Raw genomic sequence first — 26,445 nt, 5'->3', positions numbered from 1 at the left:
TTCTGACAAAAATCCCCCCCCCCCCCCCAACATACAATTCGATTGTGTTAGAAAAAAAATCAGTTTTTAGTAGACGTCATCGGATTATTACTTTTGGAAAACAATTGAAGATGAGGCGAGCTACGTCCTTTCTACACCATACATAGACATCTAATGGTCACAGAACACCTTCATTGCTTTTCTTGGCAAAGTCCTCTGGTTGAAGAATGATTGCAGAGCCGAAACGTCGTCCCGTCTTTCCTGAAAACGGGGATCTTCCCTAAACTAAGATCAGACACCTGGACACTTCCTGTATCACCCTTCCAAATACATTTCTAAAGACATAGTGACCACGGCCCACCACTAAAACCTTCTTATTTTTCTGAGCACAGCACTCCTTGCCATCAATGTCCCTGCACTAATTGTCTTCTTCAGCTGGAGGAGCGAGACTTTCATTTTCTCAGCCTATAATTACTTCTATCATTCATTATGTGTGGGTATGATCTTTAGGGCTGGTGTCAGTTACTGTACGGCTATTCCTGAGCGTTATGAAAGAACACATGCCCAGCATCCCTTTAGTCATACATGCTTCTCTCTGATGGCCACTGGGTGGTGCAGGCTTTAGTTCTGCAATAGGCTGATCAGTTGCTTGGTAACACTGTAATAAACTGTACTCAAGCAACTGATCAGCAGATTGTACAGCTAAAGTCTGCAGCACCCAGCATCCAGCAGGGAAGAGCATGCACATCTAAAGGGATGCCAGATATGTGTTCTTCAATATTGCACAAAGGGCTTGTGAAAGAAGATCTAAGGCAAGGTGCTGTCATGTTTACAGGAGCCATTAGTGTGCTGCGGAGAATGGATTGCAAGCTCCTGTGGGGACACAGATGGGTGTGAATGGTTCAGTCCTGTGGAATATGTTGGCCCTATATAATGAGTGCAATTATGTATTTCAAATATTAACGTCCTTTCAATAAACTTTCTGTGGCCTCTTCCCTCATTCCGAGGTCAGGCTCACTTTGCCGTGTAACATCCTGAGTTCAGCTCTTTCAATTTTTAATTTTTTCTCCCCCGTTTTCCTTAACGCATCACGTCCAGCTCTCGATGGCGGAATCCCGCTACATTTTTGTCAGCCGCAGTGTATTGAGGCGCACAGGGATGAAAGTCGCTCCAGAAGCGTAACGGATCTCGCGCAGCATTCCCTCCCACGTCTTCTCATCTTCATTATACCTGGAAGTGCAACATACACAAAACATGTCAATGTGGGCGCACTGTGCGGGGAACTGCCGCTAACACACTGGACTAGTGCTAAGTGCCCGCTGGCATCTGGTAATGTTGACCTGTTTTAACCACTTGCCTACTGGACACTTTCACCTCCTTCCTGCCCAGGCCAATTTTCAGCTTTCAGCGCTCTCACACTTTGAATGACAATTGCGCGGTCATGCAACGCTGTACACATATGACATTTTTATAATTTTTTTTCACATAAATAGAACTTTCTTTTGGTGGTATTTAATCACCACTGGGGCTTTTTATTTTTTGCTAAATAAACAAATAAAGACCAGAAAATTATGGAAAAAACAAAACAAAAACATTTTTAATAGTTTGTTATAACATTTTGGAAACAGGTAATTTTTCTCCTTCACTGATTTGCACTGAGGCTGCACTGATGAGGGGGCAATGATGGGCATTGATAGGCTGAACTGATGGGCACTGATAGGCTGCACTAATGAGGTGGCACTGATGAGGCTGTACTGATGGACATTGATAGGCTGAACTGATGGGCACTGTGTCAAGGCTGGGCTCAACCCCTCCTTCTCTGAGCTGGCCGCTCAGCTGTCAGCTAATTGCCAGCTCCTATTTCTCCACAGTTACTCACCTGTTGATGATATCCTGCTCATCAGTCCTGCCTACTTAAGCCGTCCAGCCCAGAGGATCTCTGCCTTTGCCTTGGTCAACATCACAGAGACGCTCTCCTGCATTCCTGTTGAAAGACTTGCTTGGCTGACATGCCTTCTGGCTCCAGATCCTGCTTGCTGTTTTACTACGTTCTTCTCCGGCTCCCTGACGTTTGGCTTGTCTGACTATACGTTCCTGAACTCTGCTTATGTTTTGACTACGTTTTGTTCTTACTTTTATTATTAAACAAGTGTGATTTAACTGTACTTCTGTCTCGGTCTGATTTCATGGTTTCTGACACACTGATAGGCTGCACTAATGAGGCGGCACTGGTGGGCACTGATAAGGAAGCACTGATGAGGCTGCATTGATGGGCATTGATAGGCTGCACTGATGAGGCTGCATTGATGGGCATTGATAGGCTGCACTGATGAGGCTGCATTGATACACTGCACTGATGCACTGATGGGCACTGATAGGCTGACTAATGAGGTGGCACTGGTGGGCACTGATGAGAAAGGACTGATGAGGCGGCACTGATATGCTGCACTAATGAGGTGGCACTGATGAGGAGGCATTGATGGGCACTGATAGACTGCATTGATTTGGTGGCTCTGGTGGGCACTGATGAGGAGGCACTGGTGGGCACTGATAGGTGGCAATGATGGGCACTGATATGCAGGACTGATAGGTGACACTAAAGAGGAGGCACTGATGGGCACTGATTGGCAGCACTGGTGGGCACTGATTGGACTGCACTGATGATCAGTGCCCTGATTATCAGTGTACTTTTTCTCTCTCCAAACTTTCAGTCTTTTTTTGTTTATTTAACAAAAAATAAAAATAAAAAACCCCAGTGGTGATTAAATGCCATCAAAATAAAGCTCTATTTGTATTGAAAAAAAAAATGATAAAAATTTAATTTGGGTACAGAGTTGCATGACGGCGCAATTGTCATTCAAAGTGCGAGAGCGCCGAAAGCTGAAAATTAATTCTTCGGTTGGAAGTGCCCCGGGTGTTGAAGGGGTTAAAAGAATAGCTGTCAGTGAGAGCATATCCAACCAAAAACTACAAAACTGGGTGTAAGAGGCTATATTGTAAAGCGCAGCGCAAATGGTTGGCAATATAAATCCTGTATAATATAGAACAAATAGAAGAAAAAGATGACCGTATGCAAAAAAAATGTGTGTTTCAGGGGATGTTGATGGAGGAAATGTCCCCCCCCCCCCCCCTCCCAGTTTTTTTTTTCTCACCTCCAGATGTCGTTTAGTTCTGTTGGCACCAATTCTTCACTCTCATTCTCCACCGTGGCGAATCCTCCGATAGCGAATAGCGTTCCACCAATGCTGACCATGCTGAGGGAACTGCGCTCCTGGGGGAACTCCGTGAAATCTTCCCACCTGAGGAACCAGAGAGGGTCAGCAACAGACCACTCTTAAATATATAGCAAAATAAAACATAGCATGGGAAAGACACATATAAGGAGAGGTAGTAGTGCTGCGCACCATGGATAATATGTTATGGGAAAGTTCCCCCAGAGGTTTTTTTTTTTAGCAGTGAAGTAAATAAATAGTAGATGTAATAGGAAAAATACGTTCTTTATTAAAAATGTGTACAGTGTTGCCCCAAAGTGCAGAGAATGTAAACATAAATTTGTACATAATATTATATGACAACTTGTCTAATGTAAGACAAACTGACGCGTTTCGACCCATTTTGTTGGGGTCTTGCGACCCATATGCGGTGGGGAAATCTTGGTTGGGAGGTCCCCACCGCATATATTGGTAACTATGTGAAATTGCCACTTTGTGCACATGTAGGCTCTCATGCATTTTTCAACCTGATGTGCTAAATGTAGTCTCTTTTGCAGCAAACCTATCCTCTGAAGAAGACGCCAACGAAAATGGGTCGAAACGCGTCTGGCTTTGTCATACATTAGACATGTTGTCATATAATATCATGTACAAATTTGTGTTTGCATTCTCTGCACTTTGGGGCATGCCCCCTTTACAGCGCATATTTTAACTTTTGTGGAAACACTGCACGCCATTCATTTTTAATAAAGAATGTATTTTTTACAATTACATCTACTATTTATTTACTTCCCTGCTAAAAAAAATAAAAAAAAAACCCTCTGGGGGGACTTTCCCATAACAGCAAAATAAAATATAATATAGAAATAAAATAATAATACATGATAAAAATATATAATAAAATAATATAATACATAAACATATACAGTATAATAAATAATAAAATATAAATACTAAATAAATAATAAAATAAATATAATAAAAATATATAAAATAATAACAAATAGGGCACTTTAATGGTACCATAAGAACTTAGGATAGCGATCTCAATATAGAAAAATATTTTTATTATTACAAAAAGGTATTAAAAATAAGCAGAGACAAAAAACATTAGCTCTATCTAGTCACGCAAAGAATTTGTGGCATGGTACAATTATACCATCTGTGTATTAGTTGCCCAACTGATACTTCATATTCCCATGGCACACGTTCCTGGTATAAGCTCTCAAGGTTTGGGTGCTGCAGCAACAACCAGCTTGGATACTGATTCAAGTCACAAGATATTTGCCAGCACACCAAGGAACGGCACAAAGTGGCGTCCAAACGGGTAGTTTATTGCATGATCACAATACAAGAAAGGTGCAATGTTTCGGGGACACGCAGCACCCCTTCGTCAGGCATGCCTGGGTTCTGCTTGACTCCGAAACGTTGCACCTTTCTTGTGATCATGCAATAAACTACCCGTTTGGACGCCACTTTGTGCCGATCCTTGGTGTGCTGATCACAAGAAAGGTGAAACGTTTCGGAGTCACGCAGGACCCATTCGTCAAGCAAGGTGCAACTTTTCGTAGTCACGCACCCGTAGTCAACGTTTCGTAGTCAAGCAGGACCACTCCGAAACGTTGCACCTTCCTTGTGATCAGCACACCAAGGATCGGCACAAAGTGGCGTCCAAACGGGTAGTTTATTGCATGATCACAAGAAAGGTGCAATGTTTCGGAGTCACGCAGGACCCCTTCGTCAGGCATGCCTGACGAAGGGGTCCTGCGTGACTACGAAACGTTGCACCTTGCTTGACGAAGGGGTCCTGCGTGACTACGAAATGTTGCACCTTTCTTGCGATCAGCACACCAAGGATTGGCGCAAAGTGGCGTCCAAACGGGTAGTTTATTGCATGATCACAAGAAAGGTGCAATGTTTCGGAGTCACGCAGGACCCCTTCGTCAGGCATGCCTGACAGAGGGGTCCTGCGTGACTCCAAAACGTTGCACCTTGCCTGACGAAGGGGTTCTGCGTGACTCCGAAACGTTGCACCTTTCTTGTGATCAGCACACCAAGGATCGGCACAATTGGCGTCCAAACGGGTAGTTTATTGCATGATCACAAGAAAGGTGCAATGTTTCGGAGTCACGCAGGACCCCTTCATCAGGCATGCCTGATGAAGGGGTCCTGCATGACTATGAAAAGTTGCACCTTGCTTGACGAAGGGGTCCTGCACGACTCCGAAACGTTGCACCTTTCTTGTGATCAGCACACCAAGGATCGGCACAAAGTGGCGTCCAAACGGGTAGTTTATTGCATGATCACAAGAAAGGTGCAATGTTTCGGAGTCACGCAGGACCCCTTCATCAGGCATGCCTGATGAAGGGGTCCTGCATGACTATGAAAAGTTGCACCTTGCTTGACGAAGGGGTCCTGCACGACTCCGAAACGTTGCACCTTTCTTGTGATCAGCACACCAAGGATTGGCACAAAGTGGCGTCCAAACGGGTAGTTTATTGCATGATCACAAGAAAGGTGCAACGTTTCGGAGTCACGCAGGACCCCTTTCGTCAGGCTTGCCTGACGAAGGGGTCCTGCGTGACTCCGAAACGTTGCACCTTGCCTGACGAAGGGGTCCTGCGTGACTCCGAAACGTTTCACCTTTCTTGTGATCAGCACACCAAGGATCGGCACAAAGTGGCGTCCAAACGGGTAGTTTTTTGCATGATCACAAGAAAGGTGCAACGTTTCGGAGTCAAGCAGGACCTGACAAAGGGGTCCTGCGTGACTCGGAAACGTTGCACCTTGCCTGACGAAGGGGTCCTGCGTTACACCTTTCTTGTGATCATGCAATAAACTACCTGTTTGGATGTCACTTTGTGCCGATCCTTGGTGTGCTGGCAAATATCTAATTTGCCCAACTAATACGCAGGTGGTATAATTGCACCATCAGGGATTTGGGTCCCAAGTGAGCCCTGTGGCCCCATGAACATCCACATACGCACTGGGTTTCCCACGCATGCGCAAAAGCATCTATCATGGAAGACCCAAGACCTTTCCCGCCTTTGCGCATGCGTGGAAAATCACTTGCACGTGTCCAGATGTGCCAAAGGCTTCTGTCTGCCCGGACCCCCCCCCCCCCTCCCCAAAACCATGGAAGAGCCCTTTGGCGCATGTGCCATGATGGCGGTGCCGGTACAGGGCGGGGGCTGCCATATTTTGCTTTAGTTTGGCGACAGGGTCTCTGTAAACACAGAATGATGGTTTGGTGTGGCTCACTTGTTAGTCTTGATATCGTAGGCCTCGATGGTGTTGGTGAGCCCCGTGTCGGTGACTCCGGCAGCGATGAGGATCTTCCCGTTGTGAATGGTCGCCCCGAAGAGAGAGCGAGCCGTCTTCATGGGAGCCAAATCCTTCCACTCAAACTTCTTGGGGTTGTAGACACAAAGGCGGTTCAGACATTTCCTGCAGAGAGTGAAGAGCGGCCGAGGTCAGTTTTTGTATCATTTGTTCAACGCGGGGGGTCAGGAACCCGAGAGCAACAAAGTAGCAGTCTGTAGAGGAGGGCGCAGTGCCTCAGTGCCGGCACTGCAGAGGAGTGCAATTCAACTGGATCGAAACCCTTCCACTTACCTCCCAACATATTTGAGATAGGAATGAGGGACACCTACTAACAAACGTATGTAGGCATAGGACACGCCCCCTGCCACACCCTCTTAAAGGAGAATTAACCCAAAAAAAACGTCAATTAAATCCACAAGGGACTTTTTTTACCACTATATTGGCTTTTAAAATGTACAAATTTAGAATTTGGATGAAAGGTTTAGCGCTGGGAAACACTTTTTGAAAGATAAAAAGTGCATTTTTATATACAACTATATAGATCAGACCAAAATGAGGGACAAATGAGGGACAGAGGGACATTGCTCCAAATCAGGGACAGTTGGGAGCTATGGCCATACACCCAGTGAGGTGACCGGCCTCAGGTGACACACAGAGATGAAACAAATCCTCCTACATAAGTTGCACCCGTTTATCTGCAGCCCTCTCTTCTCTACAGCCATTTAAGATGCAGAATTTATACAAGTTGTCTGAGCTTTCAGAAATCAGGGGGTGGGCAGCTGAAAGAGGTACTGCAGTTTCATAATTTGCAATAAAAACATCTTTTGCCATTCTGAAGCTTCCCTCCAACCTCCTTGCATATTATTTTATATATACTGTGATTTCTGTATTTGCTAAATATGCTGCAGAAAACTCCCTCCGCTGAGTCTGGCTGCAGCCATATTAACTGTGGGCAGCTGAAGCTGCAGCCTGTTCACTTCCTGGATTTACACAGAGGCACACCCCCAGCTCTGCAGCTCTCATTGGCCTTCTTATGACTCACCCCTCTTCCCTTCCCGACAAACTCTCAGGAGAGTGAGAGAGAGCGCTGTGCGTGATGTCATAAGCCTAGGCCAGTGATGGTGAACCTCGGCACCCCCAGATGTTTTAGAACTACATTTCCCATGATGCTCGTGCAATCTGCAGTGTAGTGGAGCATCATGGGAAATGTAGTTCCAAACCATCTGGGGTGCTGAGGTTCACTATCACTGGCCTATAGGATAATGACCAGACAAGAAACAGGAAGTGGGCTGTATAAGGGATTTACTGGCAGATAAAAAATGTTTTACTATCCAAAGTTAAAACAACAACAACAAGGGCAGAAGATTTAATAGATGGAAAGATGAAGAAATGACTGAAGTTCCGCTTGAAGTTACACTCTGAAGAGCTCAATGAGAGCTGATTGGAGGGAAGAGACACACCCCCTTCACACAGTACACAGAGACAGAGCTGAGACTGTCAATCACAGGCTGTGTGCTGGAGCGCTCCCTCCCCTGTCACCCTTTTTTAGAAAATGACACTTAGTGCTCTGGACTGAGACAAGTAAGGACTATAGAGGGATGTGCTTTGTCCGTATTTCATGTCTGAGATTTACAACCACTTTATTATTTACAAATCAGAAGCAAAGTTTTCAGGGAAGAGAAAAGCAATATAAAAAAATAAAGAACCATAAACTGCCCTGAACATTATAGATGCAGTAATCACTTTCAGTATTCTGGTGCATGGCACATTAGAAATGGGCATTTACAAATGGCATGCAACCAACCCCCCACCCCACCCTCACACATTTTTGTACATTTTTCCCACTATTCCTCCCACTGACACCAATGATGGGGCACCATTCCTCCCACTGACACCAATGATGGGGCACTATCCTCCCACTGACACCAATGATGGGGCACTATTCCTCCCACTGACACCAATGACGGGGCACCATTCCTCCCACTGACACCAATGATGGGGCACCATTCCTCCCACTGACACCAATGATGGGGCACTATTTCTCCCACTGACACCAATGATGGGGCACTATTTCTCCCACTGGCACCAATGATGGGCACTATTCCTCCCACTGACACCAATGATGGGGCACTATTCCTCCCATTGACACCAATGATGGGGCACCATTCCTCCCACTGACACCAATGATGGGGCACCATTCCTCCCACTGACACCAATGATGGGGCACTATTCCCCCCACTGACACCAATGATGGGGCACTATTCCTCCCACTGACACCAATGATGGGGCACCATTCCTCCCACTGACACCAATGATGGGGCACCATTCCTCCCACTGACACCAATGATGGGGCACTATTTCTCCCACTGACACCAATGATGGGGCACTATTTCTCCCACTGGCACCAATGATGGGCACTATTCCTCCCACTGACACCAATGATGGGGCACTATTCCTCCCACTGACATCAATGATGGGGCACTATTCCTCCACTGACATCAATGATGGGGCACTATTCCTCCCACCGACACCAATGATGGGGCACTATCCCCCTCCCACACTGACACCAATGATGGGGCACTATTCCTCCCACTGACACCAATGATGGGGCACTATTCCTCCCACTGACACCAATGATGGGGCACCATTCCTCCCACTGGCACCAATGATGGGGCACTATCCTCCCACTGACACCAATGATGGGGCACTATTCCTCCCACTGACACCAATGACGGGGCACTATTCCTCCCACTGACACCAATGATGGGACACTATTCCTCCCACTGACACCAATGATGGGGCACCATTCCTCCCACTGACACCAATGATGGGGCACTATTCCTCCCACTGACACCAATGATGGGACACTATTCCTCCCACTGACACCAATGATGGGGCACTATTCCTCCCACTGACACCAATGATGGGGCACCATTCCTCCCACTGACACCAATGATGGGCACAATTTCTCCCACTGACACCAATGATGGGGCACTATTTCTCCCACTGGCACCAATGATGGGCACTATTCCTCCCACTGACACCAATGATGGGGCACTATTCCTCCCATTGACACCAATGATGGGGCACCATTCCTCCCACTGACACCAATGATGGGGCACCATTCCTCCCACTGACACCAATGATGGGGCACCATTCCTCCCACTGACATCAATGATGGGGCACCATTCCTCCCACTGACACCAATGATGGGGCACTATTTCTCCCACTGACACCAATGATGGGGCACTATTTCTCCCACTGGCACCAATGATGGGCACTATTCCTCCCACTGACACCAATGATGGGGCACTATTCCTCCCACTGACATCAATGATGGGGCACTATTCCTCCACTGACATCAATGATGGGGCACTATTCCTCCACTGACATCAATGATGGGGCACTATTCCTCCCACCGACACCAATGATGGGACACTATCCCCCCCACACTGACACCAATGATGGGGCACTATTCCTCCCACTGACACCAATAACGGGGCACTATTCCTCCCACTGACACCAATGATGGGGCACTATTCCTCCCACTGACACCAATGATGGGGCACTATTCCTCCCACTGACACCAATGATGGGGCACCATTCCTCCCACTGACACCAATGATGGGGCACCATTCCTCCCACTGACACCAATGATGGGGCACTATTCCTTCCAAAGCAGATGCTAAAACTATAGGCAAAATATTTTTTCCCCGATTTAGAGTAAAGGAGGGTTATAACCCCTGTCATTTAAAAAAAAAAAAATGTTTGCCTTTAGTTATACCGTGTGCCAGAATTGTTACTTCACATCACGTTAGTTCTAAAGCTGCTTCCTTTCAGTTCTTGGGGACCCTGATGGTGAGGTGTCCACCAGAACACCTAGAACCCCCCTCCCCCCCAAACCACTGAGGCCACAACAAAGCCAAATGATGGTGTCACCCTCCCACAATTTCTGTTGCTGCGAAAGAGTGCAAACTTCAATATGTCTATTCGGGGGATGGGCACACAAGCCGCATTGCTCCTCTCACAGGTCCCCCCCCCCCCAAGATGGAATATCATGTGTTGGAAAGAACCATTGGCAAAGGCATGTGAAGTAGGAGACTGGAAGGAAAGCAGGCTGATCCTGTATAACAATGGAGCCTCCATAGCCTGTGCCTGATATCAATGCGTTACTTACTTATCGCTCCCCTTCCCTCCAATCACATAGACCAGATTCTCATGGGAGACCACAGAGTGTCCATACACCTGATAGGGCAGGGGGTCCGACTCCCCCCACTTAAAGGACCTGAAAATAATCAACAGAGACCTTAATTAGACATCAAAAATAAATGGACTTTTTTAAAGGCAACATTTTTATAACTGCAAAAAAAAATGTATTAGGTTTATTCCGACATATATCACAAGAGACAAATCACATCAGTCTCTGCACCATAGGAGCTCACACTCTAATTTCCCACACAGTCACACACTATTATAATTATACATTTCTATAGCTCTGACATATACCACAGCGCTGTATAAAGAACACCGAGCCAGTCACATCACTCTCTGCACCAAATGAGCTTACACTCTAATGCCCCCCCCCCCCCCCCCCACAGTCACAGACTCATATCTCCTTCACCAGGGGCTGTGTGCTGGCAATGCATTAAAAATATGTTCTGGATTGCAATTCAGTGAAGAAAAACAGATAGTGGAGGTGGACAGGCGCCAGTGGTAAAGCTATCACACTGACGCCCGACTGCTCTACCACCTACTTTATTTACATAATTTCAATCCAGAACACATTTTCATTCACTGCCAGCACACAACCCCTGATGAAGGAGATGTGAGCACCCGAAACATGTTGGTTATGGTGTTTAATAAAAATCTTTTTGCTAGAAATACCTTAAAGAGGAGGGCCAGTTTTAAAAAAAAATGTAAAAGTCAGCAGCTGCAAATACTGCAGCTGCTGACTTTTAATAAGCCAACTTACCTGTCCAGGGCGCCCGCGATGTCGGCCGCCCGAGGCTGACCCGTCCCTCGGCTCTCGGGTCCCGGCGCCGCCATTTTGGCTAAGGGAAACAGGCAGTGGAGCCTTGCGGCTTCACTGCCCGTTTCCTACTGCGCATGCGCGAGTCGCGCAGTGCTTTGTGAATGAGACGCGCTGTGTTCTGGGACACACAGTTCCCAGAACACAGCGCAACCCATTACCCAGAAGATGCCGCACGGAGGAGAGAAGATAGAAGATCTCCGCGGAGGAGGAAGAGGGAGATTAGGACGATGTGCCTAGCAACAGGCATTTCTGGTAAGTTAAAAAAAAAAAAATTTTTTTTCAGATTTTTTTCTAATTTTTAATGTATTTTTTTTTCAGGGTGGCCCTCCACTTTAATGTTGTGGCACTCACATCCTTCCAGCACTCTATAGCTCCCTCCCCGGGGACCCCTTGGGATGTCTCAAAAAACAGAGAGCTACGTCCAAGCACAGAAATGAAATCCAGAACACATTTTTCTTTCACTTCCAGCACACAACCACTGATGAAGGAGATGCAAGCACCCGAAACACGTTGGCATTCTATGTTTGTATCATATTTAATAAAAGCTTTCCCTAGAATGAAATGAATGTTGTGACACTCACATCCTTCCAGTGCTCTATAGATCCCTCCCCGGGGACCTCTTGGGATGTCTCAAAAAACAGAGAGCTACGTTCCAAGCACAGAATTGAAATCCAGAACACATTTTTCTTTCACTTCCAACACACAACCACTGATGAAGGAGATGTGGGCACCCGAAACACGTTGGCATTCTATGTTTGCATTGTGTTTAATAAAATCTTTTGCTAGAATTAGCTTACTGTTGTGGCACTCACATCCTTCCAGCACACAACCACTGATGAAGGAGATGTGAGCACCCAAAACACGTTGGCATTCTATGTTTGCATTGTGTTTAATAAAATCTTTTGCTAGAATTATTTTACTGTTGTGGTCCTCACATCCTTCCAGCACTCTATAGACTGATGACTACCGATGACTACTCGTATGTGGCTACTTACGGGCGGTCGTAGCACAAGACCGAGTCCAGGGTCTGCTCTCCTTCCTTCAGCTCTTTCCCACCAATCAGGTAGATGGAATTCTCTGAATCTCCAAGGCCAAAGAGGCAGCGTGCGGACGGAACGGGCGGCATTCCCAGCCAGTCCGAGTCCAGGTGATCAAACTGTCGGAGCAGAGAGCCAGAGTTAGAATGGAACCACCACATAGATATTTATCAGATAGACAACAATAGAGCTTCCCCAATGACTTCCTTTTTTAACCCCTCAAACAATTGCCGGCACACATTTTTACATTTCGGTTGTGTCATATTTGAATAATTATAACATTTCATATAAAAAGCGTGGATATCTATGAAAAGCAGTGTAGTCAGCACCTTTACTGAACAAATTGTTAGGTTTGTAAACCCAAACAATAAACTTCTCTTATTTACCTCTTTTTGATTAAAGAAAAATATTGATGAAAATATTTTGTTATATAGGTAGGTAGATAGGTAAATAGGTAAATAGGTAATAGGTAAAAAACAAAAACAAAAAAAAACCCCTGTTGAACTTGTCAAAAATCCAGGGATGTCCTATAAACTCTCTGCAGCGTTATCTCAACCATCTCTGATAGTCTGTTCCAGGTACTACAGAACACCTTCCACTATATTATGGAGAGGAGGAGAGGAGGAGGTGTTCTGCAGGCCCTGCCCTGGGGGGGATACACATACAAAGTACAGCCTGGCTCTTGAATTGACACAGAAGTGATGTAATCTATTCAGGTTATATTTTTCCATCTATTTCTTTTTTTAACACCCCAAGAAAACAGCATGGCCGCCTTCCTAACACACTCCAACTCTCTAGTTGGCTTGAATCCCTATGGCAAGTCTAAAAAAAATAACTGTCCATTATAGAACTGTCTCGTATTATGGGCAGTTGTTGGTGGTCTTCTGGGATGGAAGCAGTCTCTGATGATCTCCTGGGATGGAAACAGTCTCTGGTGGTCTCCTGGCATGGAAGCAGTTTCTGGTGGTCTCTTGGGATGGAAGGAGTCTCTGGTGATCTCCTGGGATGGAAGCAGTCTCTGGTGGTCTCCTGGGATGGAAGCAGTCTCTGGTGGTCTCCTGGGATGGAAGCAGTCTCTGGTGGTCTCCTGGGATGGAAGCAGTCTCTGGTGGTCTCCTGGGATGGAAGCAGTTTCTGGTGGTCTCCTGGGATGGAAGCAGTTTCTGGTGGTCTCTTGGGATGGAAGCAGTCTCTGGTGGTCTCCTGGGATGGAAGCAGTCTCTGGTGGTCTCCTGGCATGGAAACAGTCTCTGGTGGTCTCCTGGGATGGAAGCAGTTTCTGGTGGTCTCTTGGGATGGAAGCAGTCTCTGGTGATCTCCTGGGATGGAAGCAGTCTCTGGTGGTCTCCTGGGATGGAAGCAGTCTCTGGGGGTCTCCTGGGATGGAAGCAGTCTCTGGGGGTCTCCTGGGATGGAAGCAGTCTCTGGAGGTCTCCTGGGATGGAAGCAGTCTCTGGTGGTCTCCTGGGATGGAAGCAGTTTCTGGTGGTCTCTTGGGATGGAAGCAGTCTCTGGTGATCTCCTGGGATGGAAGCAGTCTCTGGTGGTCTCCTGGCATGGAAACAGTCTCTGGTGGTCTCCTGGGATGGAAGCAGTTTCTGGTGGTCTCTTGGGATGGAAGCAGTCTCTGGTGATCTCCTGGGATGGAAGCAGTCTCTGGTGGTCTCCTGGGATGGAAGCAGTCTCTGGGGGTCTCCTGGGATAGAAGCAGTCTCTGGGGGTCTCCTGGGATGGAAGCAGTCTCTGGAGGTCTCCTGGGATGGAAGCAGTCTCCCATGGTATCCTGGGAAAGAAGTAATCTCTGGTAGCCTTCTGGGATGGAAGCAGTCTCTGGTGGTCTCCTGGGAAAGAAGTAATCTCTGGTAGCCTTCTGGGATGGAAGCAGTCTCTGGTGGTCTCCTGGGATGGAAGCAGTCTCTGGTGATCTCCTGGGATGGAAGCAGTCTCTGGTGATCTCCTGGGATGGAAGCAGTCTCTGGTGGTCTCCTGGGAAAGAAGTAATCTCTGGTAGCATCCTGGGATGGAAGGTTTCTCTGGTGGTCTCTTGGAATAGAAGCAGTCTCTAATGGTCTCCTGGGATGGAAGCAGTCCCTGGGGGTCTCCTGTAATGAAAGCAGTCTCTAATGGTCCCCTGGGATGGACGCAGTCATTGGTGGTCTCCTCCTGTGATGAAAGCAGTCTCTGGTGATCTCCTGTAATGGAAGTGGTCTCCTGGGATGGAAGCACTCTCTGATGGTCTCCTGTAATGGAAGCAGTCTCTGGGGGTCTCCTGTAATGAAAGCAGTCTCTAATGGTCCCCTGGGATGGAAGCAGTCACTAGTGGTCTCCTCCTGTGATGGAAGCAGTCTCTGGTGGTCTCTTGTAATGGAAGTGGTCTCCTGGGATCAAAGCAGTCTCTGGGGGTCTCCTTGGATGGAAACAGTCTCTGGGGTCTCCTGGGTTGGAAGCAGTCTCTTTGGGTCTCCTGGGAAGGAAGCAGTCTCTGGGGTCTCCTGGGAAGGAAGCAGTCTCTGGGGTCTCCTGGGAAGGAAGCAGCCTCTGGGGTCTCCTGGGATAGAAGCAGTCTCTGGGGGTCTCCTGTGATGGAAACAATCTGTCAGTCTTCTGTGATGGAAGCAGTCTCTGTCAGTCTCCTTTAGCGAAAACTGTCTTTGGCAGTCTTCTTGGATAGAAGCAGTCTCTGGTGGTCTCCTGTGATGAAAACAGTCTACGGCAACCACGGGTGCTCTGCTGGAAGGTGTCTCTGGTGGTCTCCTCCATTGGAAGAAGTCTATGGTGGTCTCTTCTAGTAGAAGAAGTCTCTGGTGGTCTCCTCCATTGGAAGAAGTCTCTGGTGGTCTCCTGTGATGAAAACAGTCTACGGCAACCACGGGTGCTCTGCTGGAAGGTGTCTCTGGTGGTCTCCTCCATTGGAAGAAGTCTATGGTGGTCTCTTCTAGTAGAAGAAATCTCTGGTGGTCTCCTGTAATCTAAGCCTTCTCTAGCAGTCTCCTGTAATGGAAACTATTTCCTTTGGTCCTCTGTAATAGAATTTTATAGCAGCTTCCTGTAATGGAAGTACTCCGAAAGTCTCCTGTAATGGAAACAGCCCCCAGCAGTCTCTTGTATTGAAAGACATTCCTAGCAGTCTTCTGTAATGAAAGCAGTCTCTAGCAGTCTCCTGTTACTTGAAAGCAGTACCCAATTCTATTTTGGAACATGGCAGCAGCCTATAGCCAGGGCTGGTGCAAGACTTTTTGACACCCTAGGCAAAACCTCAGTTTGCTGCCCCCCTAGCTCCACCCCCTTTGTCCTGCCCATGTATACCCCACCTTTTTAATGAAACGCCCATCAAATGCAGCCTCACCAGGGCCCATCAATGCAGCCTCACCAGCACCCATCAATGCAGCCTCACTAGCACCCATCAATTCAGCCTCACTAGCACCCATCAATGCAGTCTACCAGCACCCATCGAATGCAGCCTCACCAGCGCCTATCAAATGCAGCCTCACCAGCCCCCATCAAATGCAGCCTCACCAGCGCCCATCAAATGCAGCCTCACCAGCGCCCATCAAAAGCAACCTCACCAGCGCCCATCAATTCAGCCTCACCAGCGCCCATCAAATGCAGCCTAACCAGTGCCCATCAAATGCAGCCTCATCAACGCCCATCAAATGCAGCCTCATCAACGCCCATCAAATGCAGTCTCACCAGCGCTCATCAATGCAGCCTCACCAGCGCCCATCAATGCAGGCTTACCAGTGCCCATCAAAGGCAGCCTCACCAGCGCCCATCAATGCAGCCTCACCCGTGCCCTTCAATGCAGCCTCACCAGCTCCCTTCAATGCAGCCTCACCAGGGCCCATCAATGGAGCCTCACCAGCACCCATCAAAAGCAGCCTCAACAGCGCCCATAAAATGCAGCCTCACCAGCACCCATCAATGCAGTCTCACTAGCACCCATCAATTCAGCCTCACTAGCACCCATCAATGCAGTCTACCAGCATCCATCGAATGCAGCCTCACCAGCGCCTATCAAATGCAGCCTCACCAGCCCCCATCAAATGCAGCCTCACCAGCGCCCATCAAATGCAGCCTCACCAGCGCCCATCAAAAGCAGCCTCACCAGCGCCCATCAATTCAGCCTCACCAGCGCCCATCAAATGCAGCCTAACCAGTGCCCATCAAATGCAGCCTCATCAACGCCCATCAAATGCAGCCTCACCAGCGCCCATTAAATGCAGTCTCACCAGCGCTCATCAATGCAGCCACACCAGCGCCCATCAATGCAGGCTTACCAGTGCCCATCAAAGGCAGCCTCACCAGCGCCCATCAATGCAGCCTCACCCGTGCCCTTCAATGCAGCCTCACCAGCTCCCTTCAATGCAGCCTCACCAGGGCCCATCAATGGAGCCTCACCAGCACCCATCAAAAGCAGCCTCAACAGCGCCCATAAAATGCAGCCTCACCAGCACCCATCAAATGCAACCTCACCAGCGCCCATCAATTCAGCCTCACCAGCGCCCATCAAATGCAGCCTAACCAGTACCCATCAAATGCAGCCTCATCAACACCCATCAAATGCAGCCTCACCAGCGCCCATCAAATGAAGTCTCACCAGCGCTAATCAATGCAGCCTCACCAGCGCCCATCAATGCAGCCTCACCAGTGCCCATCAAAGGCAGCCTCACCAGCGCCCATTAATGCAGCCTCACCAGTGTCCTTCAATGCAGCCTCACCAGCTCCCTTCAATGCAGCCTCATCAGCGCCCATCAATGGAGCCTCACCAGCACCCATCAAATGCAGCCTCAACAGCGCCCATAAAATGCAGCCTCACCAGCACCCATCAAATGCAGTCTCACCAGTGCCCATTAATGCAGCCTCACCAACGTCCATCAAATGCAACCTCACCAGCGCCCATCAATGAATGTTTGCTTGCTTCCATTCATTCGGGAGTCGGGACAAAGACACAGTCCTCCGCTGTGCCTCTGACACTATGTGCGAACAGAGCGGCGGCTGCCTGCTGATGCTGAGACTTAGCTGTTTGCTTCAGAGAGAAGAGTGTAGGTACACCAGTGGCCGGGCACCCTAGGCAGAAGTGCGCTCTAGGCGGCTGCCTAGTTTGCCTAGTGATAGCACCGGCCCTGCCTATAGCAACATGCTCCTTGCCGTGTCCTGTAGTCTGGGAGGCAGAGTGGTTATGAAACAATTTGCAAGACCAGGCCCCCATTAAACCACGTGCCGCCTTCTCAGTGTAACGGGAGCGAAAATGTCTAGAAGGAATTCTCTATGCAACATCTGTACATAGCGACATCTCCAGTCACCCTCTGATGTACTAATATCTGAAAGGATCTAGACACAGGTCATCGCGGGTGAGGTTACCGATGGTGGATCTTGGATAGGGGTCAGGCTTGTGCCTAAAAAAATGGGACCTTTGACCCATGTCAGCCGACCAGATGAAGAAGAAATTGCACACGTGATCATTCGCGTCCCCGCTAAATCTATTATTTAATGGCAGCTGGAATTTTTATTTCCATGGTTATGATTAACCCTTCAGACGCTGACAAGAATTTGTCCTGTATTTTGGCAGCTGTTATGACTGCTGTGACCCCCCCCCCCCCTCTCCTCCCATGCTGCGCTCATTGTCACCGCGCCCCGGTCTCAGCTGTTGCAAGGGATCAAGAGTTCCCCCTCGTTCCACAGAAAGCTGAATGTGCATCATGGCCGCCCGCCAGCGCTTCTGCTCCATGGCTCCTCTGCGCTCAAATCCGCTGACTAAGCATTGACACCTCGCAGCATTCCCAACTTCTCCCCGAGGCTACAGATTTCCATGTAAAAAAAAGAGTCTCTTAAAGGGAAGCTGCACTGAAGCATATGTATAAATCGCAGTTGCAGACCTCTTTTTTTAAAAATGCCAATTTCCTGGCTGCCCCTGAATTCAGCAAGTCCTGAGCTGGAACAGGCATGTAGGCATGCAAAAATGACAGTGAAGTCAGGACGGCTGATCTGCAGACGTGTTGTGGGCCAGAAAGTCAGGAAGTGCCCAAAGCCATTGGATCACCATGACAGCCAGGCAACATGGCAGCCTCCACATTTCTCTCTCTTCAGATTAACCACTTCAGCCCCGGAAGGATTTGTCCCCTTAATGACCAGGTCGTTTTTTTGGTTTTTTTTGCGATACGGCACTGTGTCGCTTTAACTGACAATTGCACGGTCGTGCGGCGCTGTACCCAGACAAAAATTGACATCCTTTTTTTCCCCACAAATAGGTGGTATTTGATCACCTCTGCGGTTTTTGTTTTTTGCGCTATAAACAAACAAAGAGCGTCAATTTTGAAAAAGAAAAACCTTTTTGTTTTACTTTTTGCTATAATACATATCCCCCAAAAAATATATCTAAAAAAAAAAAAAAAATGTATTCATCAGTTTAGGCCGATATATATTCTTCTACATATTTTTGGTAAAAAAACAAAAAAAAAAACACTAGGCGTATATCGATTGGTTTGTGCAAAAGTTATCGTGTCTACAAACCATGGGATACTGGTAACGGCAGCGATCTGCGATTTTTAGCGGGACTGCGACATTGCGGCGGACAAATCTGACCCCCAGATGACACTTTTTGGGGACCAGTGACATTATTACATTGATCAGTGCTATAAAAATGCACCGATCAATGTAAAAATGACACTGGCAAGGAAGGGGTTAACACTAGGGGGCGATCAAGGGGGTTAACTGTGTTCCCTGGGTGTGTTCTAACTGTCGGGGGCATGGGCTGCCAGGGACATGACAGAGATCACTTGGAACAGTAGATCCCTGTCATGTCCAGTCAGAACGGGGATTCTCCTTGTTTACAAAGACAGATCCCCGTTCTGCCCCTCTACTAGCCATCGAGTCCGCTTGACCCGCGGGCACGCTCCCGCCTGCCAGCGTCTGCTTGAGCCAACGTACAGCTATAGCAATTCCTGCAGGAGAGCCAACCTGCCACTTTATAACGATGGCAGCTGGTTGGCAAGCAGATAAAGGGAAAGCCCAGTTCTTTCTTAACCCCTTCAGATCCACGCTATAGTAGAATGATGGCTACAGCGCGGGTCTGCTTTGTAGGGAGGACATCAATAGACTCCCACCCCCCTTTGCACACTCCCCGTGTGCCCAATGCACGGCGAGCATCGCGCGCTGTGATCACCGAGTCAATGAGACCCGGGTGATCACAGATCGGAGTAAGGGGTCGATCCCGGCCCCTTACCACGTGATCAGCTGTCAGCCAATGACAACTGATCATGTGATGTAAATAGAAGTCATTAAGGGGGCAAATTCTGAAGTGGTTAAATCACCTTTGGCTTGACTAAAACAGCATCATTTCGAAATGGTACTCTAATAACACGCACTGGGGGTTACTTCCGAAAGGCAAATCCACTTTGCACTGAAAGTGCACTTGGAAGTGCAGTCGCTCTAAATCTAAGAGGTAGATCTGAAATGAGGGGAAGCTCTGCTGATTTATTCATCCAATCATGTGCAAGCTAAAATGCTGTTTTTTATTTTCCTTGCATGTCCCCCTCAGATCTACAGCGACTGCACTTCCAAGTGCACTTGCAGTGCAAAACGGAGTTTCCTTTAGTAAATGACCCCCACAGTCTTTGATTTCAGAAACATGTTTACAGTTCAAATGCGACTGGAATTTGATGTAAAATTTTATTCTAATTTCAATTCCGATTTCGGAAATTCGGACGAATTTCGTTTCGTTATTCGGAGCATTCGGTAAACTTCGTTTATACCGGAATTGGGGTATTTGGATATATCCAAATCCCTGAATGTCGAAAAATTTGTCTGAATATTTATTTTGAATGAAACAAATTGCACATGTCTACTACTGTGAGCTGCGCTGTGCACGGCCTGCAGCAACTGTCGGGGTTCTGTATCAGAGCATGTAACAAGCTGGAAAAGTGGGCGGGGCCAGAGTGTGCAGGGAAGAGTGTAGAAAAAAGGGCGGTCTCAAATGCGGCCCCTGACATCACCAAAGGGCCGCACATAATGTTCAATATATATATATATAATGCTTGCGAGGGGTGTTAGAGGTTACAGACTGCAGCCCTAACAGAGGAAATGAGTGTCAGAGAGTGAGGACAGATATATTGTTGGTGGGGGGGGGGGGGGGGGGGGGTGTGCTGCAGAAGACAATAGGAGACTTGGAACATGTTACATGAGGAAGAAGAGATAGAAGAGATCCAATGCTATCCCCCTAATCAATGTTCCCACTACAGACTGCTGAGGTCCAAGGGCCGCACATCACATACCAAAGGGCCGCATGCAGCTACAGTGCTACAGTGCGGTCGTCCAGTTCTGGGAGGGCGTCTATTTATTTCTTCCCAGTGCCACATATCACTGACCATCTGTGCGCATATCAGTGCCCATTAGTGAGCATATCAATGACCATCAATGCCACATATCAGTGCAGCATATCAGTGCCCATCAGTGAGCATATCAGTGACCATCAATGCCACATATCAGTGCAGCATATCAGTGCCCATCAGTGAGCATATCAGTGACCATCAATGCCACATATCAGTGCAGCATATCAGTGACCATTAGTGCACATGTTGAACTTCCAGTGACCAGTATGAGTGAGTGAGAGCGATAATACCAAATTTAACACACCTGCTCCCCATTCACACCCGAGACCTTGTAACACTAACGAGTCACATGACACCGGGAGGGAAAATGGTTACTTGGGCCCAATTTGGACATTTTCACTAATGGCACATACACACGATCGGAAATATGGTCGGAAAAAGCTCTGATGGTTTTCCCAACGGAATTCTGACGGAATTCCGCTCAAGCTGTCTTGTCTACACACGGTCACACCAAATTCCGATGGAACGCGGTGACGTACAACACGTACGACGGGACTAGAAAAAGGAAGTTCAGTAGCCAGTAGCCAATAGCTTCCGTCTCGTAGTTGAATCTGAGCATGCGTGAGCTTTTGCGCGTCGGAATTGCATACACACGATCGGAATTTCCGATAGAACGTTTTTCTGTTGGGAAAATTGAGAACACGCTCTCAAATTTTTGCTGGCGGGAATTCTGTTAGCTAAATTCTGATGAAAAGATGCCATTGGGCTTTTGCTGGCTGAAATTCCGATCGTTTGTACGTGGCATTAGGGGGTGTACTGACTTTTGTTGCCGGCGGTTTAGACATTAATGGCTGTGTGTTGAGTTATTTTGAGGGGACAGCAAATGTACACTGTTATACAAGCTGTACACTCACTACTTTACATTGTAGACAAGTGTCATTTCTTCAGTGTTGTCACATGAAAAGATTTACAAAAATGTAAGGGGCGTACTAACTTTTGTGAGATACTGTATATCTCATTTAAACTGACTTTTAAAAAAGGGCAGTGATTGGAATGCAAATAGATTTTTCACACTCTACTATATATCCGTCTTCCGTAACGTTAATGAATATGACCTAAGGCTTGACAGCAAAGTGTCCGGCAATTATGTAACACATCTATAGCATTTTCTATGACGCAATGTTTAGAGCAGCCATTCTCCACCAGGCTCTGTGGAACTCTAGAGATCCTCCAGTGGTTTCTAATGCCGCGTACACACGATCGAACTGTCCGGCGGAATTGGTCCGGCAAACAATCAGCCGGACTTTATAACGAACGGACTTGGCCACACATGGACGCTCCGAAAGTCCGGCGATTTCTAACGTGATGGATGACGTACAGCACGTACGACGGGACTAGAAAAAGGAAGTTCAATAGCCAGTAGCCAATAGCTTCCTTCTCGTACTTGCTTCAGAGCATGCGTCATTCTTAGTCCGCCGGACTAGCACACTGACGAATGGATTGTCCGTTGAAAGCCAAGTCCGGCGGACAAATTTTGAGTCAAAACTACTTTCTAAGTCCGCTGGACTTTACGATGAAAAAGTCCGCTGGAGCCCACACACCATCGAATTGTCCGGCGTGTGTACGCTGCATAAGGGTTCCTTGCACTGTGGCTGACTGAGCTCCCATCTGATGGTGCCTACATGGTTCTGGGGTCAACACCAATTGGTAGAGTCAGCTGAATACCCCCAATGGTCTCTTTAGCTGTCCATGGGTGGCATTCTCACTACTACTGAAAGGAGAGCATTCTTCCAATGGAGGCACTAGTTCTGGTGACCTGGGGGGTCCTCAAGGGATTCCCTTAATTTGTAGGGATTTCCTCACACTTCCTGTTTTGGCTATGGGACAGGAAGTGAAGGGAAATCTCCCCAATGGAACACAGATGGCAAAAAATAATGAACCGTCCTTACTCTATCCAAAAAAAAAAAAAGGTTTTGCCTGTAGCTTTATTTTAAGGCTGATTGAAGATTTAGAAAAGCTGTTGGTTTCTGTTGTCTTCTACTTCAGAAAGCAGGAACTGAAGTTGACCACACACATGGCAGTTTTCACTGCAAATATGATGGCAAATAATTTAATCCAGAAACTACCATCCATGAGTTCAATCGACCAGCAAAATTAAATCAATTGTCAAGTCTAAACTAAGCAATAATGAATCAATATGAATCAAAAACAGAAAAAAAACTGGCAATTAATAGAGCCATTGACAAATGGCCTAGAGATAGTAAGAGGTTAATTATCTATAAAAACTGTACACTGTATTACAATAATGCCAAGGTCTTTAATCTGTACTGTCAAAAAATGTAATAAAATTTATTGGAAAAAAAAAAACTGTCAATTTAGTTGAAAGCAACCATATTTTCCCAGAGTGATTTTAATCCCACCCCTTGTGGTCAGTAGAAACCACTATTTTAGGTTTTGCTGGTCTTTTTTGATTTCAACAAAAAATTGGAATTGAAAGTTCCGCCGTTCTATTAAATTGACATGTGTGGTTTGTTGCTGTGGGCAACAAATATACTTTATGTTTATTTCCTTCTTTTATAAAGGATAAATATGACGCCTGCTGTGTGGCTTTGTACATGCACATATTTTAACCCAGCTGATCAAATCCGTTTCAACACAGAGGAACCCTTGAAATAACTTTCCGGTCTTAGGGAACCCCCTACTAAAAATTACTATATCTACAACTCATGATACATTAGAGCAGTGATTCTCAACCAGGGTTCCTCCAGAGGTGGTAGGGGTTCCTTCAGCATTGGGCAATTTCTGCCTCTCAGATAAGTTCCCACCGACACCATTGATCTTTTTAGCTCTCTGTAAGGGGGTAATTCTTCCCAATGACCACAAGTGTAAGGACCATTCTTCCCACTGACCATCACACTATTGTATCATGAGTTGTAGATTTCTAATTTTTAGCAGGGGGTTCCTCAAGACCGGAGAACTATTTCAAGGGTTCCTCTGTGTTGAAAAGGTTGAGAAAGGCTGCATTAGTGTGATAGTCAGTGGGAATGATGCTCCTTACACTTGTGGTTATTGGGAAGAATTACCTCCCTTACAGATAGCCAAAAAGATCAGTGATGTCAATAGGAACTTATCTGAGAGGCAGAAATTGCTCATTGCTCAAAGAACCCTTAGCAACCTCTGGAGGAACCCAATGGTTCCATGGAACCCTGGTGGAGGAAGAAAGCTCCTTACACTTGTGGTCATTGGGAAGACTAAAGCCCCATACACACGATCAGTTTTTTCTGCTGAGTTTTTCCTTCAGATTTACCAAAACCATATAATATGGAGGCCAAACCTTAGGAGTTTCAAATTGTATGCAGTCATGCAAGCCCTTGTACTACATGGTTTTGGTAAACCTGAAAGAAAAACTCAGCAGAAAAACTGATAGTGTGTATGAGGCTTAACCTCCTAACAGATAGCCAAAAAGATCAGTGAAGCCACTGGGAAATTATCTAAGAGGCAGAAATTGCTCTTTGCTCAAAGAACCCCAGCAATCTCTGGAGGAACCCTGGGGCTCCATGAAACCCTGGTTGAGAAACCCTGTTCAAATCACTTTAATTTCAGTTCCTTATTGACCCTGATTATTCCTGTACAGCACATGCCTGCTCATGAATACAGCCTACACCACAACTTTGGGGGTTCACTGGGATTCCACAAGCACAAGTATGTGTACTGAGCAATGAGCATGTATGCAGTCCCAGGTTGTATAAGCCCCTGTACACACGGTCGGAAATTTTGCCAACCAAATCCGTCGGATTTTGTGCGTCGGATTTTGTCCATCGGATCTTGTCCGCAACTGTTGCATACACACGGTCGGACAAAGTTGGCGAAAAATCTGATCTTTCAGAACGTGATGACGTAATTTCGTTACGATGGGACTACATTCAGGTTAGTAGCCAATAGCTTTGATGTAGGAATTTGATCTGAGCATGCGTGGCACTTGGTCCGATCAAAATTCTCTACACATGATCGGAGTATGTCCGACCGGACCAGTTGGTCGGGAAATATTTCCAACATATTGGAAAATTGGGTCCGACGGATATTCCGTCGGAATCAGTCCGATGCATACCACACACAGTTGGATTATCCGACGACATGGTCCGATAGGACACATTCCGACGGATTCTCCGACCGTGTGTACAAGGGCTAAGGGACAATTGTTTGGTAGAGAAGCATGAGTTTCATTTCATCGCACGTTGCACACCACTGTAAAGCTTACCTGCAAGAAGTAGGATCCAAGTGGATCTTCCTTGTTTTCTTCATTGTAGTAAAGTCCACCAGCCACGAAAATCTGGTTCTCTTTTGTGACCAAACTGACATGATTCTTTGGGATCTGAGCTGACAATGAGGCAAAATAACATTCATTGGCATTTGGGTCATAGGCCACTGCTCCTGTGTCACTGATCATGAATATGAGGTCTTTCAGGAACATGCCAAATCTCAGAGTATCATTTAGAATTCCCGGTAGGACATCTTCATCCTCCTCCTCCTCCACATCACCATTAACAACTTTCTCCCCATCTTTGCTCTGCTCTGCTGCCTTCTTTTTGACCACTGGTAGTTTACCTTTTGGAGTGTCCTTAACCATCTGAAGCTTTTTCAAGAGTTCAGAGTTTGACTTGACTAATTCGTGTTTCTCCACCTTGTTGTTGATGTAGTCTTCTGGCATCAGACGGAACCGAATGCTTTCAAAGATGACCGGCAAGGCCTTGGCCCGGTTCTCTTTATCCTTAGCTGCCCACTTCATGACCACCTGAAATACATCCTCTTCCTTCTCCACATTAAGGGAGTCACTGGAGATAACAGCAATAACTTCATCGGGGGAGAGCTGGCTGAATTCCTCGTCCCTAGTGATGAGGTTGAAACGATCGCACAAGAAGTCCCGTGCGGAGACCGCCAAGCGAGGACAATCCAACATAAGGCCCAGTCGGAAGATAGCCAAGCAGTTACTAAGACACAGTTTTTTCTGAAGGAATGATACGCACACAGTGAATATGGAAGGAATCTGAAACATGTTGGCCACTGAAAATATATCCTGGACATTTTTTTCGGTAATCTCGATCTCCGAGGTGTAGATGTAGTGAAGGATCTTCCCCATGACATCAGGATCCACATCTTCAAGGTCGATTTCCTTCTTCTTGCTTTCTTCTAAGTCCGAGAGGAACATGGCCCGAAAGTATGGGCTACAGGCTGCCAGGACCAGACGGTGACAAGGGAATTCTTTCCCCTGGATCCGCAAAACACAATCTATAAATTTATTGTGGTCTAGCATGTCCTTCAACCCATCTTGAAGAAGAGTTTGTTGGTAGAGCCTCAGCTCTTCGGCTTGTTGAACGGGAAGTGCCATTTTCAAAGAAGGATCGTTATCGTCTCTATGCCCACAGAGCCTGGGCAGACAGGTCTTTCCACTGATGTGAATGAATCTCAGAAGGCACTTTCCTACCTCTAACCCGACGCTCCAACGACAAGTCTTGCTTTTACAGCTGACTACTCTC

At 47.0% G+C, this 26,445-nt stretch overlaps 1 protein-coding gene across 1 annotated transcript; it reads right to left on the bottom strand.

The window, feature by feature from the left end:
* Positions 1–26,445, bottom strand: KLHL40 (kelch like family member 40). Its single transcript, XM_077490652.1, has 6 exons — positions 25,170–26,445; positions 12,543–12,703; positions 10,693–10,800; positions 6,453–6,638; positions 3,132–3,278; positions 1–1,209 (listed from the first exon to the last, which is right to left on the bottom strand). Exons 1-6 carry the CDS (start codon positions 26,295–26,297, stop codon positions 1,098–1,100), a joined length of 1,842 nt encoding a protein of 613 aa, XP_077346778.1. The 5' UTR covers positions 26,298–26,445; the 3' UTR covers positions 1–1,097.

This window comes from Lithobates pipiens, unplaced genomic scaffold (genome assembly GCF_037356315.1).
Source record: "Lithobates pipiens isolate NorthernLeopardFrog02 unplaced genomic scaffold, aLitPip1_a1.2 Scaffold_19, whole genome shotgun sequence".
In the NCBI taxonomy this organism is placed as follows: Eukaryota; Metazoa; Chordata; class Amphibia; order Anura; family Ranidae; genus Lithobates; species Lithobates pipiens.
Note: the sequence above shows the minus strand (reverse complement) of the source record. Positions and strands in the feature narration are given on the sequence as shown.

Excerpts from the sequence above, each read along its gene's own strand:
- KLHL40 (XM_077490652.1), bottom strand. The coding sequence starts at position 26,297 with ATGGCACTTCCCGTTCAACAAGCCGAAGAGCTGAGGCTCTACCAACAA. Across the intron at positions 10,801-12,542 it reads GTCTTGTGCTACGACCGCCC|GTCCTTTAAGTGGGGGGAGT; the intron begins GTAAGTAGCCAC and ends GATTATTTTCAG. Across the intron at positions 1,210-3,131 it reads GAACTAAACGACATCTGGAG|GTATAATGAAGATGAGAAGA; the intron begins GTGAGAAAAAAA and ends TTGCACTTCCAG.